This window comes from Macrobrachium nipponense, chromosome 33, assembly GCF_015104395.2.
Source record: "Macrobrachium nipponense isolate FS-2020 chromosome 33, ASM1510439v2, whole genome shotgun sequence".
Lineage (NCBI taxonomy): Eukaryota > Metazoa > Arthropoda > Malacostraca > Decapoda > Palaemonidae > Macrobrachium > Macrobrachium nipponense.
Window position 1 is genome coordinate 53442841 of NC_087219.1, and position 18899 is coordinate 53461739.

An 18899-nucleotide genomic window follows, 5' to 3' on the forward strand; every position below is an offset into this window, starting at 1 on the left:
CATGTACGGACTGAATGAATCAACGGTTCGCTACATAAAAAAAGATGAATTAAAAATCTGTAAAACTACCTCAGTAAATTCTCCAAGGACACTAAGCGCGTTGTGACTCCTCGTAATAAGAGGATTGTGCAAATGGAGAATGCGAAATCAGTGTGTATAACAGACTGTCGGGAAAAGAAGGTTAGTCTCGATACCAACATCATTCGAACTAAAGCCAAAACCCTTTGTGATAGCCTCGTTCCTGAAGGGGGATCGAACGAAGATGACGATGATGGTGATGATGACAATGCCAAAAAATGGAGGGTATTAGAATCACATTTAAATAAATTAGACAAAGACAGGACTCTTACAGCAGCCACTAGAGCCGAAAGTAAAACAGTGGAGAATAAGACTTAAGATAGTTCTGGTAAGTCTTATGTAGATATTCCCATAATTTTTGTACCCGCTCCTTCTTTGTCCCCTATTCCTAATACTTTAACTAATCAACCTGATCCTTTACCCAGATCCATCACTTCGGACCTTGACCCCCTTGCCAAACTCAAGTCAAAATGAATTGTAATTTTGACCAGAAGATTGGTCTTATAGTAGTGGACACAGTGATCCAATTTGGCGAATCAGTGAAAGTCCATATGGACAAAGTGGATAGTAAGCATGTTGGTGAAGTGACACTGGAGGAGGTGTCTGTTCGTCCTGCTGAAGTTTGTAGGCAAAGGTCACTGGTGTACTCCCCTACACTAGGGAGCAGTCATACTGGAAGCCCAAGGGAGATCAGTTTGGTCTGCCCATGAACAGGTGCCCCCTTGGTCGGACCTGTCGTAGCGTCCCAGGTCACAACTTTTGATGGCTGTTGGCAAGGCATCCAGACGAAAGTGAGTCAACTGTCCTCTCGTTCTGAATCTTCCCACCCGGACTGGAAGCGCTGCTGGCACTTTATTGACATATGGGGGCCTCTGAAAAGGTCTGCAGTAGATTGTGTTCACTCTCCAGCAGTGCCATGCAAGTGTTGTAAGGCTCCCTGACTACCATCATGTAGTTTTTGGGATTCTCCAGAGTGCTTTCCGACAGAAGGTCTTGTGCTAACGTCAGGGTGTTCATTGAAGAAAAATACTTCTAGGAGCAACCTTCTATTGGCACATGAGCTCCCATGTGCTCCTGAGCAGGCAGTAGCACCAGAGCCTCTTGCTCCCAAGCTCTTATTTGTGCCCATGCTGAATTTGGTGATGGATCTCCCTCTGGTGGCCAAGCATTCAGTCATGCCAGAGCGCCTGTTAACGCTCCAGCACTCTTTAATGCCTGGCCGACCTTGTTACAGTTGAACGCACTGATTGGTTCAGCGAGTGCTCAGCATGGTCTCAGATGGTCGATTGGTTTGTTGGTACTGCACCTTGGGCAGGGGCAATTAAGTATATATGTACTATACTTAGTAGCCAATGGTCTTATCCCTCACTACAAGCTCCCACTAATGTAGACATGCGTCAGGGCTACTTTGCCACACCCTACGCAGTTAAGATGAGTGCCAACCAGAGGCAGTATGTATGTGCAACAGCTCATTTAACAGGTAAGGAACAAAACAAAAAGGAAAGTATTGATTTTAGCAATTTCATATTCTCTAACTCTTTATCATCAGTAATGTTTGGGAATAGGAGTATATTTTTTCCCACCTCTAATGCAATGTGGGATTCAGCAGTACGTATGTGTTGGTAAGTTACATGCATAAAAATGACATTTTTATTATGAAATAAAATTTATATATATTTACCAAGTAATTATGAATCAAAACCCTTCTCCCCTCATATGGACGTAAAGGCAGAAAACAATTGATGACTCTTAGCTGCGTTGTTCCTTCCTTACCCAGAAAGTGGATGTGACCAACTAACCCACACAAGCTAGCATTATTGCAAATTTAAAAATTTAAGTTGCCGGTGCATAAAACTTTAGGCAATATAATTACAAGCAGTCTCTGGTTATTGGCTGACTCAGCTTTTACCAATCTGGTTTTATGGTGCTTGTCTAGTAGTACCGATTTCTGGTTATATTGGTTCTGATAGAGTATTGGCACCATTAACTGGTTATCAGCATTGATAAGCGCTGAAAATTGCCAATTTTCTCTTATCGGCATTTTCTGCTTATCAAGCCATTGGAATGAAACCCCTACGAATAACCGGGGACTGCCTGTTCTCGGTAATTACAGACAGTCCCTGGATTACGACGGGGGTTCCGTTCTTACTTTTAATGCATTGGGTGCATTAAAAACTATGTAAACTCCATTCTTAATGAATGGAGTCATATTTGTTCTGCCAGATCAGCGTTGTAGGCGTTGTAACCCTGGAACATGCGTCGTAAACCTGGAAATAATTTCTGATAAATATAATTGAAAAGCGTTGTAACCTCGAAACGTTGTAAGCTGAACCTGTCGTGAGCCGGGGACTGCCTTATACGTTGATAAAATTTTATTTTATTATGGAAATGTCATTTTTATTTGGAAGTTTTTATGTAAAGTCCATTCATTTATAAATTGCAATCAAACTGATAAAATTGTTTCTGAGGAGTGTGCAGTGCTAAAATATTTAATGAACAAGCATAAGTAGTTTTTAGTTAAATTTTGGTCCCATGTAGCTATGAATTATATGATGATCACAGTAAGTATTGAAAACAGACTGTATGGAGTACAGACATTTTGGGAATGAATATTTTATCTTGGAATCTAATGACTAAAATTTTAATTACTTTCAGGTGGACTTATAATGAATTTCTTTGTCGGTATCGAGTGCTGTGCAACTCGAGAGACATTCAAAGGAATGATGTACGGGTTACTTGTCAGAAGATCATAAGCAATATGATCAGTGTATGTATCATGACTTATTTTTTTATATATCTAAGAGAAAGTTCTTCATTACTGAGATTCTTCCATTAAATTAAAATTTGACATTGCTTGATTTCATGTTTACATATTAGAATACTTTTATTTAGTGATATGAAATACCGTATATTTCGGCGTATAAGTCGACCGGAAGATAAGTCGACCCCCCAATTCTGAGTAAATTTTTATGATTTTAACTAATATCGGGTATATTAGTCGACCTATAAAATGTGAGGCCAATCGTACGCTCAAAATAAGCAGCAGGGTAAAACGTATCATAAAATGGCTATGCAGTGTTTACACTTGCTGTGCGATTGGGGTTTCTTCAGGTTACTTTGATTTTTTAAATTTTATTTAAGGTAATGGATGTTCTAATGTATTATTATTGTCGTATTACAGTGTGAAATTTTTTAATACTGGTATTTACATACATAGTTACCTCAACAAGGCTGTCATTGTTATTAGCCAACTGTAAAGCTTGGGTTCATGTACCGATATGGCAAAATAAAAAAGATTCACTTTTTGTTACCGTTAGATAAGTCGACCCCCTAATTTTGGCATGATTTTTTTGGCTAAAGGGTCGACTTATACTCTGAAATAGTATACGGTAATTGTAATTATAGCAATACTTTTAATTGAAGTTTGTTTTTGTTTTTATTTATAGGATGAAGATAAATTTAAGTTTGGACGCACCAAAATCTTCTTCAGAGCAGGACAGGTTGCATACATGGAGAAGTTAAGAGCAGACAGACTGTGTGCTTGTGGTGTTATGATTCAGAAGAATGTTCGTATGTTTATTGTTCGCAAACGTTACAGAACTATGCGAAGTGCAGCACTGACTATTCAGAGGTACTCCAGAGGCATGGTGGCCAGGAGGTATGTTGAAGGGAACTTTTATTTCTCATAATTTATAACCTATTTGTTCAAATTGGGTGTGTTTTGCAAAATTTTTTTGTATTTTCTGTATGTATATAGTATGTGTATTATAAAATCTTCAGCTACTTGATAAGGAATGTTATTCAATGAATCACTGTTAATCTTTGTTTGCAGACGTGTCCACCATATGCGTCAAACTGCAGCAGCTATTAAAATTCAGGCATGTATGCGTGGATGGCTCAAGAGAGTTCGCTATCAACGACTTAAGTACACTGTTATTAGGTTACAGTCTCGTGCACGTGGTACTTGGGCACGGCAGCGTTTCGAACACATGCGACGTGTTAGAGCGGTAAGTAGAAAACTGTTAGGCTAATGATGTTCAGTAATATTCAAATAGAAGGTCTTCAAATAGTTACATACATTTTTCAAAATACGTATTACAGGCTGTCCATATGGAAGTTCAGTGAAGTAGAATTATTGTATTTACTAATATAGTATACTAAGTTTAAGATTCTCTTGGATCAGCCAGTTTATTTAAGGGAATTTTCATTTCATTTGTAAATTTTTCAGATCAGTACAAAGGTTAAAGTTGCTTTTACATTTTAAAAATTTTATGCGATGATAGCAGACTTTTGAAAGTATTATTTGTATAGAACATTAGTATCGGTTGGAAAAGATGAATTATTTTTATCATATAGCAATAGAATTTTAATCAGGAAAAGTGAAAGTGAGCACAGTGAATATGGAACAGCGGTAGAAAAAAGTAGGAAGTTGTTAGCAGTGTTGAAAAGAAATAGTGTGTCGTGTAAAGTAATTTTGGTATAAAGTAGGAGTAACTAAAGCAGTCTGTAATGAGACAACAAAATATCAATTGTGGTACAGTATAATCAAGGCAAGTCAAGTGAAATTGGATTTGCTGTTCTGGTGAAAAATAAAATTTAAAAAATGTGATTAGGAGTGGGAAAAATAATAATAAACAGCATCTATCTTGTGATCTCAGAATGGGTTGAGTAAATCCACAAATAAATACTTACCATATACGTATAGTCACCTCTCAATTAACGCGAGGGTTATGTTCCTGGAGAGCTCGCATTAATTAAAAACGTGTTATTTAAACATATTTTTCCCATAAGAAATAACAGTAGTAAGGAGGGTTACATTCCTGGACTTCGGGAACTCCATACTTTTTTTGCTAAGTAGTACAACCAAATTGGATAACAGCAACATCCATTTGCTTGTATTTCAACCATCGTACGATAGTAAACAATGACCGTAGTTACATTATAAATGACACTATGTATAATAGGACTGATAGATTTTTATGTAAGCTTGTATTACGATGAAAGCAATTGAGAGTAGCGAACGGAATCGTGTCTTCTTATTTTTTTACGCAATAATCGTGCTCCCAACGTAATCTGTTAATGAAAAAAAAAATGTATTTCGCAATGAGGCTTATTCAAGTCATTTTGACTTAAAAACTCTTCATATAACGAAAAATGACCTTGTCTCATATAAGTAAAATATCTAGATATGTATTTGTTTATGCTAACTAGAAGCAAGAAAATTTGCACAGGATTGAGGTAAATGCAACAAAATAAACTCTTAATCACCATCAGCTGATTTCCAGACCAAAACATTGATGGCTATGTTCTTATTTTATAGATACAATAATATGAGAATACATACAATATTATTGGATACAGTGAAATAATATATAACTTTTCAAGTTTCTTGGGACAGATGCATATTATTCATTAAGTTTGTAATTATACGTAGCCATCAGCAGCCAGACATCGCTCAATTGTGCCGATGTCGGAACAAAGCTGATTTTTGTTTCGTGTCCACTTATTTATTTATTTATTATTTTTTACTGAATTTCACAGTCAGAATGTATTGAACCTCCAGAATTGGCTTATATTAATTACTTTACCATAAAGGTTTAGAGTCTAGTGTAGGCTAGGCTACTGTATTCTTATGTATATGATATTCCATAGTATATGCTAGGTTAGGAGAATACGTGTACTATGTAGGTCAGATGAAAAAGAAAAACAGAGCAAAATCTTTCGCACTATTTATAAATAAAGTCTTTCGCTTTATTGATAAGTAAATAAATACATACATTGAACTGTGCTATGTCTTTGTTTATGTTGATGGCCGTTGTCTTCTGTACTGATGTGCAGGTGATTTGAAAACAATGCTTTGGGCCAGTTTGTGGTAAACCAAAATTTTAAAAATATTTTCTAGTGGGGGGTTGCCTGGCAAATCACTGGAAGGTGTGGCAGGAACTAGGGGCAGAGCAGTGGGTGGTGGATGTTCTCAGGATCGGTATTGATTCCGTTCGAGGTAACCCCGCCCCTGACAGATCAACCATTACCCCACGTCACTTATGCCCACAAATCTCAGAAGGCCACTATTCTGCAGGACGAAGTGAAGAAGATGATGGAAAAAGGAGCTGTGCAACAAGTATGCAGTCCGACAAAAGGCTTCTACAGCAGAATTTTCCTGGTACCCAAAGGACAGTAATAGACCTGTCAACGCTGAATCTGTTTATAAGGAAAACCAGTTTCAAGATGGAAACTCCGAAAACGGTTCTACAAGCAGTCAGAATCGGAGACTTTATGCTGACAGTCGATCTAAAGGACGCATACTTTCAGATACCAGTCCATCAGTCTTCAAGGAAATTTCTCCGCTTCAGTCTTGGGCAGGGAACAAGCTTTCCGAATTGCAAGGTCCTGTGCTTCGGATTGACAACGTCTCCTCAAGTTTTTACAAGGTGTTTTCACCCTCGTGTCGGCGTGGGCGCATGCTCAGGGGATCAGGCTAATAAGATATCTGGACGATTGGCTGGTGATAGCAAAGTCCAGGGAGAAATTACTCAGGGACAGGGCGGCCCTCCTGCAGCTTTGTCACAGCCTAGGTATTGTGGTGAATCAGCAGAAGTCGCAGTTGGATCCAAGTCAACGTTTGGAATATCTGGGAATGGTGATAGACACAACACAAGCCAAAGTATTCCCGACAGACCAAAGAGTAGAGAAATGCAAACAAGTGGTGAATGCCTTTCTGGGAAAGCAGACACAGCCAGCAAGACAGTGGCAGGTGGTGCTGGGAATCCTAACCTCCCTGGAGAAGCTAGTACCACAAGGAAGGCTACACCTTCGGTCCCTACAATGGAGGATGAAGGAGTTTTGGTCACCAACAGTAGATCACCCGTACGTGCAAATTCCTTGTCGGCAGAAGTGAGGGAAAGACTTGCTGTGGTGGGTGAACGACGACAATCTGACAGTGGGTGTCCCCCTTCAACAATCCTCCCCAGACCTCTTGCTGTTCTCGGATGCGTCACTAGAAGGCTGGGGAGCCCATATGGAGGAGTTGAGTGTCAGCAAAATGGAGTTGCAAGGACAGAGAACTCCATATAAACGTGCTGGAGTTGAAAAGCAGCTTTTCTGGCTCTACAAGAATTCAGGGAGAGAGTAAAGGGACACTCAGTGGTATTGATGTCAGACAACACCACAGTAGTAGCTTATATAAACAAGCAAGGAGGCCTAGTTTCTCGGCAGTTACATGTGATGACAGTTCAACTTCACCAGTGGCTATAGAGAACCTGGTAGACATCAAGGCCAGGTATATTCCGGGAAAAAGAAACATAGTGGCCGACAAGTTGAGCCGCAGGGATCAGATTCTGGGAACGGAGTTGGTCCCTACACCAACAGGTAGTGGACAGGATGCTCATGTTGTGGGAAGGACCGATCATAGACCTATTCGCAACCAGGTACCAACAAAAAGTTGGAAGTGTATTGTTCAGTAGTCCCGGACGCAGAGGCAGTAGCAGAAGATGCGCTACAACACCCCTGGGACAATCTGGACGTATACGCATTTCCTTCCATTTTGTCTAATCCGTCAGGTTCTGAACAGGGTAATGCGGTCTCAGAACCTCAAGATGACCCTGGTAGCTCCGTTATGGCCGAAAGCAGAGTGGTTTTCAGACCTACTGGAACTCCTAGTAGATGTGCCAAGAGAGTTACCTCCATGGAGCAACCTTCTGTGTCAGCCTCACGTGGAGAGGTACCACCAGTCGGTGAAGTCCTATCGCTTCACGGGTGGAGACTGTCAAGTATCTCCTCCGAGAGCGAGGGTCTTTCGCAGAAAGCAGCAACTCAGATGGCAGGTAATATCAGAAAATCATCTGCGACAGTATACCAAGGAAAGTGGTCAGCATACTGTGATTGGTGTCGTAGAGGGAACGTGTCTCCACTTCGGTACCACTATTCAGCAGTTAGCAGACTTTCTGATATATCTCAGAACAGAAAAACATATGTCTGTATCTGCAGTGAAGGGGTACAGGGCGGCTCTAGACTCGTCTTACGAATGAAGGAGTGGACATATCGTCTTCATGGGAGTAGGCCATGCTGATGAGGAGCTTTGAACAGTCATGCCCACCAAAGGAGCTAAAAGCCCCAGATTGGGATCTGACCAAGGTACTGAGTAGTCTGACAAAACCCCCCTACGAACCACTAAGGCAGTCCACGGATAGGAGCCTGACCCTGAAGACAGTCTTCTTATTGGCCCTGGCTTCAACCAAAAGGGTGGGGGAGCTACATGGCCTCTCATATCTCATAAAGCACTCGAGAGGTTGGAGATCAATGGTATGTGAGTTTGTCCCAGAATTCGTGGCCAAGACCCAAAATCCAACAATAGTAGACGGCAGATTCGACTCCTTTACCATACCTTCCTTGGCAGACTTTGTAGACAGCGACAAAGCTGAGATGCTCCTGTGCCCCGTCAGGGCACTAAGGGAGTACTTAAAGAGAACAAGGCACCTCAGGCCGGGGTGCCAGAGGTTGTTCGTAAGTACAGGACGGAACAAGAAGGAAGTGTCCAAGAATACAATATCATTTTGGCTAAGGGAGACGATCAGAGATGCTTATACGGCAGAAGACAGAGGGTCAGATAGCCAGGTGGGAGCTAGAGCTCATGACATCAGGGGTGTGAGTGCTTCCCTGGCATTTAAGAAGAACATGTCTGTGGATAAAAATTCTGAAAGCTGGTGTGTGGAAGCACCAAACAACTTTCACCTCATTTTATTTGAAAGATGTTGCCCATAGATCCTTGGACACCTTTTCCTTGGGTCCAGTGGTGGCGGCCCAACAAGTGATATAGTTCATCCAGTGCCCCTGGCGGGTCAGTTTGCGTCTAGTCTAAGATGAAGGTATGAAAGTAGAATGAATGGGATGACTGGTCTTTTTTCTTTACTACTTTCTTCCTACTCCTTTAACTACGGGCAATATGAAGGAGAGTACCGTCATGTGCTGGAACGGACTAGATGCAGGTGAGATGGTCAGCCATACTGTGAAGCTATCTTAGCTGATAATATACTTTTCAGTAGCAACACACCCCTCTGGATAATAGGGAAAAGAGGGGTGAAGGTGGATCCAGTTGCAAGGGACAAGAGTAAACAGTAGAATGGTATCTACACCCAGTGGGAGAAAACCAATAGATCCGCTTATATCTTTGGTCCTAGGTTCATTGTCCATTCTCTTAGAATTTCCCTATATATTCGGAAATGGATAAGGTGGCAAACTCCCAGTCAGTTGTAGAGACTTACCTCCCTCCAATAGTAAGTCTATCCTAATGTTAAGACCGAAGGTTTGTTTCGTGTATGAACAAATACCAAATTTGTAACTAATTTGTATTTTTCATAACTAACAAACCTGAGGTCTTAACAGTTAAAGGCCCACCTCGAACCACCCCTCTAGCAGTCTAAACTGGGTTAGAAATATAACTGATGGGTCACAGGTAGCCATGGGCATTCTGGATATACATGCCCCGTGACCTGGTATAGATGCCATTAGTCCCTGGATCTCACAAGTGTAATTTTAATTCTACCGGTTTCCAGCTTGGCGCTAGTAAATCCCAATGTTAAGACCTCAGGTTTGTTAGTTATGAAAAATACAAATTAGTTACAAATTTGGTATTTTTGTGTCAGTTTCCACTTTTGGAAAAAGTGTACTGTATTCTAATGCAGAATTTTATTTGTGTTTATAAAGTATGTGTTAAACATTTAAAAAGCCTTTTGTTGTTGTTGTTGTTGTTGTTACATCCAATGGTATTCAGTACTCAACTGGTCATTGAAATACATAGCCAAACCAAACTAACTCAAACATTTAAACTAGTATAACTCCAAATATCTTGTAGGGAACATGGCTTTTATGATGATAAGTATAAGTACTGTATGAATGTTTAGAGCTGTAAAGAATAATTAATAATATTAAGACTTCATATAGTATTGAGATGAGGAAAAATAGATTTTAAAATAATGAAGTGATATTTGTACTGAACGTATTTGGATAAACTTCATACAATAATCAAAACATGGCATTGAACTTGTATAGCATATTTTGATAGGATAATACTTCGATTTTCCAAACCTTTGTATTTTTTGTTTCAGTGTATCGTCATTCAGAAGCATATTCGGAAGTATCTTGCTGTTAAACACTTTAGGATGGCTGTCAGAGGTTTTATCACCTTGCAAGGTTTGGTCAGGTGCTTCTTGGCTAGAAGGATGTTGAAGAAACTCAAGATAGAAGCCAAATCTATTGAACATCAGAAGAAGCTGAACAAGGGATTGGAAAATAAGATTATCTCCTTACAACAGAAACTTACAGAGATGGTTTGTAACATATTTTTTAGCTGTTTGAAATGAGAAATTAATGTTGATTTTTACAGTATTAAGTATTATTCTTATAATGCAGTCTAACCAGACCACTGATTTAAAATAGATGAATGCATGACTCATTTTAAGATAGTGCACATATGTGGTCATTTTAAGATACACATATGTGGTACTATTTAGATTTTTTGAGTAATTTTGTCGCCATAATGAACTTTGATAGTTGTCAGGATTTCAATGATGCCTGGCTGAAGTCAAACCCAAGAACATAGTCTTTTTGAGGAATTTCTAAAGTTTTTGTTTAATTGTAATTGTGAGATTTCATGAGAAAATTGAATCCCACAAGTACATATATATATATTCCTTGAAAATTTTAATATTTACTCAAACCTGAGACTTGTAGAGCAATGGCACTAACCAAATTTTCCTTTAGTAGGAAGTTTTGAAATTTTATATTGGAATAGGTCGGTGAATATTAACTTTCACAATTTTCAGTATTATACAAAAAGTTCATATTATTACTTATACCACATATTTACAACATCAGACTTTCTTGGAGTTCAAAAAATAATGTAACTTGTAATGGTTTATTGTGCTGGAAAGAAAATTGATTTATGGTAAGCTGAAGTTTTATAATGTTTGCAATTGTCATATATATTTTTTTTTTTCTTTTTCTAGAAACATGAAAACAATAATATTAAGGCGTACAAGGAAGAGATTACCACGTTGAAATCACAGGTTGTTGAAATGAAAGCACTAGAGAATCAACTGAAGGGATCCACTAATCGGGTCACAGAGCTTGAAGCCCTTGTTACAAAACTCACTGGAGAAGTTGAGGTAAATGGTTTGAAATTGTGACTTCTATATGGCATTATTTCATTGTTACTTTGTGCAAGTAAAATGTTTGATGATCATCAGACTTTTATGGTTTGTTTTACACATTATGGTTCATTACAGTTTGAGAGAGGTGAGAAAATGGATATCCTGACCCAGAAAGAGCAGGCTGAAAAGGACAACCGTGAGTTGGTGGAAAGACTTAATACTGAAAATGCAAGGCTTACTGAGGAACTTAATGAGGCACAAAAAGAAGAGGTCATGAGACAAGGCGAAGGTGAGAATTTCATAAAATGAGTAAAAAAGCCACAATATAAAATTTTCCATGAAGCAAGTGATTGCAGTATGAAAAAGTATAATTTAGTCTATTTGCGTACCATAAATGTCAAATTCTTGGGAGTGTTTGGCTGCTAGAAATTCTTATTGGGAAAAGAAAATACTTGATGGTTATTAGTAGTACAGGCAGTCCCTGGGTTATGGCAGGGGCTCTGTTCCCGGCAGGGCCCTGTAAGCCGAAAATCACCTTTAACCCGAATCATAATTATTATAATGTGAATATAAAGCAACAGCGCTCTAAGTCCCGGTTACAGGGCCATAAAGCCCATTAACAGCACCATGAGGCAAGCGCCTTAAGTCCAGAATGACTTAACCCGAACCTGATGTAACCTGTATTCAATTCTGATCTCTTTTCATCGAATGCTTTTTTCAGAATAGGTTATAATGAAATTATTTGTTTGGGCTATATCCTAGAATACTAATTACCTCAACGAATACATCTGTTTATATTTTTGCAGAACTGCTAAGAAGAAAATTTGAAGCTGAGAAGCAACAAATAATTATGGAAAGCTCAGAGGAGAAGGCAGCCTATCAGAGGCTATTAGCTGAGTACAATAGATTAGAGCAGAAGAATGACATTTTGGAGGAGCAGCTTGCTAAGGTTAAAGGTGGCAGCCATAAGGTAAGTAAAGTGGACCTGGCAAAGGCACTAATTTTCATTCAGACTCGTGTTGTAAGAAAATCAGTGAAGAAAGATCCATTTTGAACATGCAAAAGTTTTTCTTTATTATCTCTTTCATGATGGTTGTTTTACAGAGAAGTGCCAGCAATGTAAGCAATAGTGGAGCTAGCGACACTCCCACAGAACTGGTGAGAGATGATATCATGGATCTGAATTCCATGATGGGTGATGAAGTAAGTACACCTCAGTTGTCTCTGTACTGTAGACATTTTTTCTTTGTATCATTGTTACGAGCATTGCATCAAAGCCTGTTTCAAGATTCCTTCTTTGCATTTTCAGGGATTGAACATGATGTATACCAGTAAATGGAAAAAGTTGTGGGTTTTGTAGTAATTTCACCTTTCAAGAAGTCAGACTGTACAGTGAAGTACTGTATATTTCCATGAATAAGACAACCTTTCAATCTTAAAATTCACCCCTAAATTGGGAGTTTTCTTATGCTAACATTCTAAAAATCAAACCTTGAAAGTGATGTCTATAGGTAGTCTAGTATCAGCGGTGGTGCGATAACCACTGACATATACGAAAAGATTCACATTATGATATAAACTGACAGTAAAGATGGTCAAACATTTATATCCTAGATATTATTGGCATATTTGAGAAATATTTCCTTATTAATGTCAGTTTTTATATATGCGAGACCAGGTGAGAAAATGTAGACATCGAGTTATGGTTTTGCTCACAGAAACACTTGTCTTTGGTAAACCTTCCAGAAATTTTAATGATGGTGTAATTACAGTATCGCACTAACATTTTTCATTAAAAATTCATTATAATTTTGATGAAATAATTTTAAAATTAACTTCAAAATTAGGTCTTCAAAAGTCTCATGATGCACGAATATAAATGGTGACCAAAAGCGAACCTATACACAGGTGTTTTTGTAATTTAGCAGTTGTCTTTTACTACAGATATGAGATAAATTCATTAAAATTTGCTATAATTTTTTACCTTGTCTTATCTAAAGGTTGCCTTATACACAGAAATATACGGTAATTATCCCTTGATTATCCAAATCCCTTTGGGATGCTCACAAAATCCAGATAATGGATGGTAAAATTTATAATTTTGTCAAAAGCTAGCATATTTAGGTAGTGCTAAACATTAATTTTCACTCACATAGTGTGCAGAATACTACATAATATACTCTCTATATTTCTTTCTTCATTATGATGTTTGTTGTTAGCTGTTTTTGTAAAGAGGTTTATTTTAACATTTACATATAAGAATCTCCACTGATTATTATTTGAAGCCATAGTCATTGAATGGAGTATCATCGGTAACTAATAAAGTTTGGATTTTCAAGGGATTAGTGTGGGATATTCTTCTTACACTGTACTACATATATATATGCTTTCCTATGTATTCCAATCATATTTTGTTCATGATCCTTCAGCTTTTTGCAAATTATGCTTCATTTCTATACTTGTTTTGAGGATTACTACTTTGTAATCCTTAAGAATGCTCTTTAACATTGCCGTAACCTTTGTGCTTAATGAATTGGTGGAATGTATTCACTACTATGCATAGAAATTTTTTTTTGACTTTGCTTTATGAGATTAAAAAAAATGGTTTGTTAAGGTCACAAATTTTCTTGTGTCATCTTGAACAGTTGTGCAGTGTTATTTCACTATATATATTATTATTTATAGGATGTCATTTTGAAATATATTTTTTTTATTAAAACCTATTTTGCATGCTAAAAATATTATTATATTAGCATTTCCTTGTGAACTTATGAAATTTTATTGAAAGTCCATGCCTGTTTTTTCAAATTTTCAGTTTTTCATGGTTTATGAAGAAGAAAAACAAAATAATTTTTAATGCTTTAGCCTCTAAACATTTGTTTGATTCTGGAGTTTTTCTGTTGAGACAAAATTAGTCTCGGTTATCAAGTTTTCTTACATATAGTTAATTAATTTATTTGTACCAAGTCCTTTCTCTTTTTCTCATTTTGTTTGTAAACTAGGAAACAATATAGTCCTTATTTTTAATAATGTTTGTATTTTTTATGAGTAGTATTGGGTTACCTTGCACTGAAAAGCTTATATATTATTATTATTATTATTATTATTATTATTATTATTATTATATTATTTTATTATTATTATTATTACTATTATTATTATTATTATTACTATTTTTTTATTTTTTTTATTTTTTTTAGTTCTATCACAGTCCTCCAATTCAACTGGGTGGCATTTATAGTGTGGAGTTCCGGGTTGCATCCTGCCTCCTAAGGAGTCCATCACTTTTCTCACTGTGTGCCATTTCTAGGATCACACTCTTCTGCATGAGTCCTGGAGCTACTTCAGCCTCTAGTTTTCCCAGATTCCTTTTCAGGGAACTTGGGATCGTGCCTAGTGTTCCTATGATTATGGGTACAATTTCAGCTGGCATATCCCATATCCTTCTTATTTCTATTTTCAGGTCTTGACACTTATCCATTTTTTCCTCTCTTTGTCTTCAACTCTTGTGTCCCATGGTTTTGCGACATCAACGAGTGATACTTTCTTCTTGATTTTGTCAATCAGTGTCACGCCTGGTCTATTTGCATGTATCACCCTATCTGTTCTGATGCCATAGTCCCAGAGGATCTTTGCCTGATCGTTTTCTATCACTCCTTCAGGTTGGTGCTCGTACCACTTATTACTGCAAGGTAGCAAATTTTTCTTGCACAGGCTCCAGTGGAGGGCTTTTGCTAATGAACCATGCCTCTTTTTGTACTGGTTCTGTGCAAGTGCCGGATATTCGCTTGCTATGTGGTTTATGGTTTAATTTTTCTTATTGCACTTCTTACATATGGGAGAGATGTTATTTCTATCTATCGTTCTTTGAAGATATCTGGTTCTTAGGGCCTGATCTTGTGCTGCTGTTATCATTCCTTCAGTTTCCTTCTTGAGCACTCCCCTCTGTAGCCATTGCTGTGTGTCATCGCTGGCTAGTTCTTTAGTCTGTCTCATGTATTGTCTGTGTAGTGGTTTGTTGTGCCAGTCCTCTGTTCTGTTTGTCATTCTCTTGTCTCTGTATATTTCTGGGTCTTCGTCTACTTTTATCAGTCCTTCTTCCCATGCACTCTTGAGCCACTCATCTTCACTGTTTTTCAGATATTGCCCCATTGCTCTGCTCTCGATGTTGATGCAGTCCTCTATTCTTAGTAGTCCTCTCCCTCCTTCCTTTCGTGTTATGTATAGTCTGTCTGTATTTGCTCTAGGGTGTAGTGCTTTGTGTATTGTCATATGTTTCCTAGTTGTCTGGTCTATGCTGCGGAGTCTGCCTTTGTCCATTCCACTAATTATTCCTGCACTGTATCTGATTACTGGCACTGCCCATGTGTTTATGGCTTTTATCATATTTCCGGCGTTGAGTTTTGACTTGAGTATCACCTTGAGTCTCTGCATATATTCTTTCCTGATCGTATTTTATATCCCCTCCTTCCATTATCCAGGTATTTGTATCCTGTCTCATCTATGTGTTTGATGTTGCTCCCATCTGGTAGCTTTATCCCGTCAGTCCTTGTTACTTTGCCCTTTTGTATGTTGACTAAGGCATGTTGTTCTATTCCGAACTCCATCCTGATGTCCCCAGATACAATCCTTACAGTTTGGATTAGGGTATCTATTATTATTATCATTATTATCATTATTGTTATTATTATTTTTATTTTTTTTGCTCTATCACAGTCCTCCAATTCAACTGGTTGGTATTTATAGTGTGGGGTTCCGGGTTGCATCCTGCCTCCTTAGGAGTCCTTCATTTTCCTTACTATGTGCACTGTTTCTAGGATCACACTCATCTGCATGAGTCCTGGAGCTACTTCAGCCTCTAGTTTTTCTAGATTCCTCTTCAGGGATCTTGGGATCGTGCCTAGTGTTCCTATGATTATGGGTACAATATCCACTGGCACATCCCATATCCTTCTTATTTCTATTTTCAGGTCTTGATACTTATCCATTTTTTCCCTTTCTTTGTATTCAACCCTGGTGTCCCATGGTATTGCGACATCAACGAGTGATACTTTCTTCTTGATTTTGTCAATCAGTGTCACGTCTGGTCTATTTGCACGTATCATCCTATCTATTCTGATAATAGTCCCAGAGGATCTTTGCCTGATTGTTTTCTATCACTCCCTCAGGTTGGTGCTCGTACCACTTATTACTGCAAGGTAGCAAATTTTTCTTGCACAGGCTCCAGTGGAGCGCTTTTGCCACGGAATCATGCCTTTTTTTTGTACTGGTTCTGTGCAAGTGCTGGACATTCGCTTGCTATGTGGTTTATGGTTTCATTTTTCTTATTGCACTTCTTACATATGGGAGAGATGTTACTTCCATCTATCGTTCTTTGAAGATATCTGGTTCTTAGGGCCTGATCTTGTGCCGCTGTTATCATTCCTTCAGTTTCCTTCTTGAGCTCTCCCCTCTGTAGCCATTGCTGTGTGTCATCGCTGGCTAGTTCTTTAGTCTGTTTCGTGTATTGTCCGTGCATTGGTTTGTTGTGCCAGTCCTCTGTTATTGTTTGGTCAATTCTCCTGTCTCTGTATATTTCTGGGTCTTCGTCTATTTTATTTTAGTCATTCCTTTTTTGAAAACCATGCACTCTTGATTATTATTATTGTTTTAATATATTTATAAATTTGTAAAAGTTTCTTGCTTTAAGCTCATGGATTAGTTTTGAGTTTGTTTTAATACTAGAGCAAATACATCATTATATTAGTTATATGAAATCTGAAGAAATAATTGAATGATATTGTGCATAGGTTATGGATGTTCTTATTACAAGAGCCTATCTTGGTACTCTTTAGCAGCCCCTTTTTAATTTTTCAAATTGTCATCTATGGAAAAATTGGTATGGAATGACTCAACAATGAAAGTTTCACAAGTTTAAGACTTTATAAAGAGCATCTTGTATTTGTCTTGAATAAGGTTTTCATGATTACTGTTTATTTTTGAATGCTACCCCAGGAATGGAATTCTGTAAGTTTTATTTTGCAAAATAGTTAATTGTGAATTGGTAGGAATACTTTTAAGACTGGATCTAGTATTAAGGCGTTTAATTTTTGTTATTGAAGGATGCTGTAAACAAACACAGTACAGTAAAATATAAGTTTTGTATGTTTTATGCTGAAAACTACTTGAAAAAATTATGAACAAATTGTGTAAACAATGCATAAATTATGATGTACTTTTTAGATTAATCCTTGCAGTGTGTGTGGATCAGAGAAGAAACAAGTCATAGTGCTTTAGATATTAGAGGGAGAATAATTTTCTTTTAATGTTATATAATAGCAAAATTTTAAAATGTCTGAACAAACAATGATTTTAGGTGATAATTTCCATTTAGAAACACTATAGATGAAGTTTATAATTTACATTATATCTGCAGGATGTTGGATATGGCTCAGTCAGAAGCAGAATGAGTGAAAATTCAGATTCCAGTAGAAATTTAGAGAACATTGAATGGGAATCTCCCCAGAAAATCCCTAATGCGGATATCAAGATTCAAGTGCCAGAGAAGGTAAGTTTTAGTTGCTGATTTTCTTTCTTGCTTTTAGTGGGTACCTACTATGTAAGATTTTAGTCTTGTTGTGAGTACTATAGAAAATAAGAGTTCTTTGTGAATTGTATATTATTTGTAACCTTTAGCAAGTCCATCGAGACCCACGCAATGTACCCCTATGTAGACCCGGTGGTTCTTGCAGGGAATTAAAATTTTCTAATCAGAATTGAACTTTTGATTGCAGGGAGGAAACTGACACTGCAAAAAATTGTAGTGAAATTGCAGAATTGCCATAAAAATATTTAGGCACATAACCAACAGTGATATGTCAGGCACCTACATTTTTTAAATAGTGATTGTTATTCACGTTGATTAAATGTGATGAAAGGTGGTTGATTTACTGTACTATGCAGTATTTTACAAGTGGTAATAGTATGTCATGAAAAGATAATTATCTTTCTTCAACACAAGTAATTTCTCAGGTAAATGAGACTAGCCAGTTGCCAAGGATATAGATTAAATACTGAATGTATATATACTCATTGCTGATGTGGCTATTGAGGAGGCCATGCTGTTTGGATAACCAATTCCTATCTTGCTAGTACAGTAATTTTTCAGTGTTTCAAAGGAAACAGAAAGTGAATTTCACATACTATTGTTCTTATTTTAGAGTGACTGAATCTACAGAATTTTCCATGTTTTATTTTCAGTTTAGTTACTGATAAACTTTTCTGTTCTTGATAAAAGTTTTCACTTTACCTGTCTGGCAGTGATATTGTCACGTTTTAAGTATCCCAGATATTGTTGTTACTCAGGTTTTCTAGAGCAGCTTTTAACTATTTTTTTTTTGGGTCCAGTGTTGAGTTTAGTATAATCTTGTGTTGACTGTATGTGGTTTGCTCGTTTTTTTTGCCTAATGCATTCTTCATTAGAAGAATGGGTTACATGCTTGCCTCCCGATTCAGTAGTCATGAGTTCGATTTATTTCTGATGATTAGAAATTAATTTCTTGATATGTGGTTCGGATGCCACAATAAGCCAGGTAAACAGTTGTTTCCTAGCCACATAAAAATATTTAGTCCTTTGGGCCATCCCTAGAGCTGTTAATCAGCTCAGTGGTCTGGTTAAAATAAGACATACTTAAC

General features: G+C 37.5%; 1 protein-coding gene across 8 annotated transcripts in view; it reads left to right on the forward strand.

Moving 5' to 3' along the window:
• The window catches only part of LOC135203197 (unconventional myosin-Va-like), a 354286-nt gene that overhangs the window by 200044 nt on the left and 135343 nt on the right, over nt 1-18899 (forward strand). For all 8 annotated transcript variants that reach the window (XM_064232942.1, XM_064232943.1, XM_064232939.1 and 5 more), the window contains 9 exons: nt 2734-2845; nt 3525-3736; nt 3911-4085; nt 10182-10403; nt 11082-11240; nt 11361-11514; nt 12032-12195; nt 12330-12428; nt 17641-17772. In XM_064232942.1, the coding sequence (XP_064089012.1) occupies nt 2734-2845; nt 3525-3736; nt 3911-4085; nt 10182-10403; nt 11082-11240; nt 11361-11514; nt 12032-12195; nt 12330-12428; nt 17641-17772 (1429 nt within the window). The remainder of the gene's footprint in view (nt 1-2733; nt 2846-3524; nt 3737-3910; nt 4086-10181; nt 10404-11081; nt 11241-11360; nt 11515-12031; nt 12196-12329; nt 12429-17640; nt 17773-18899) is intronic.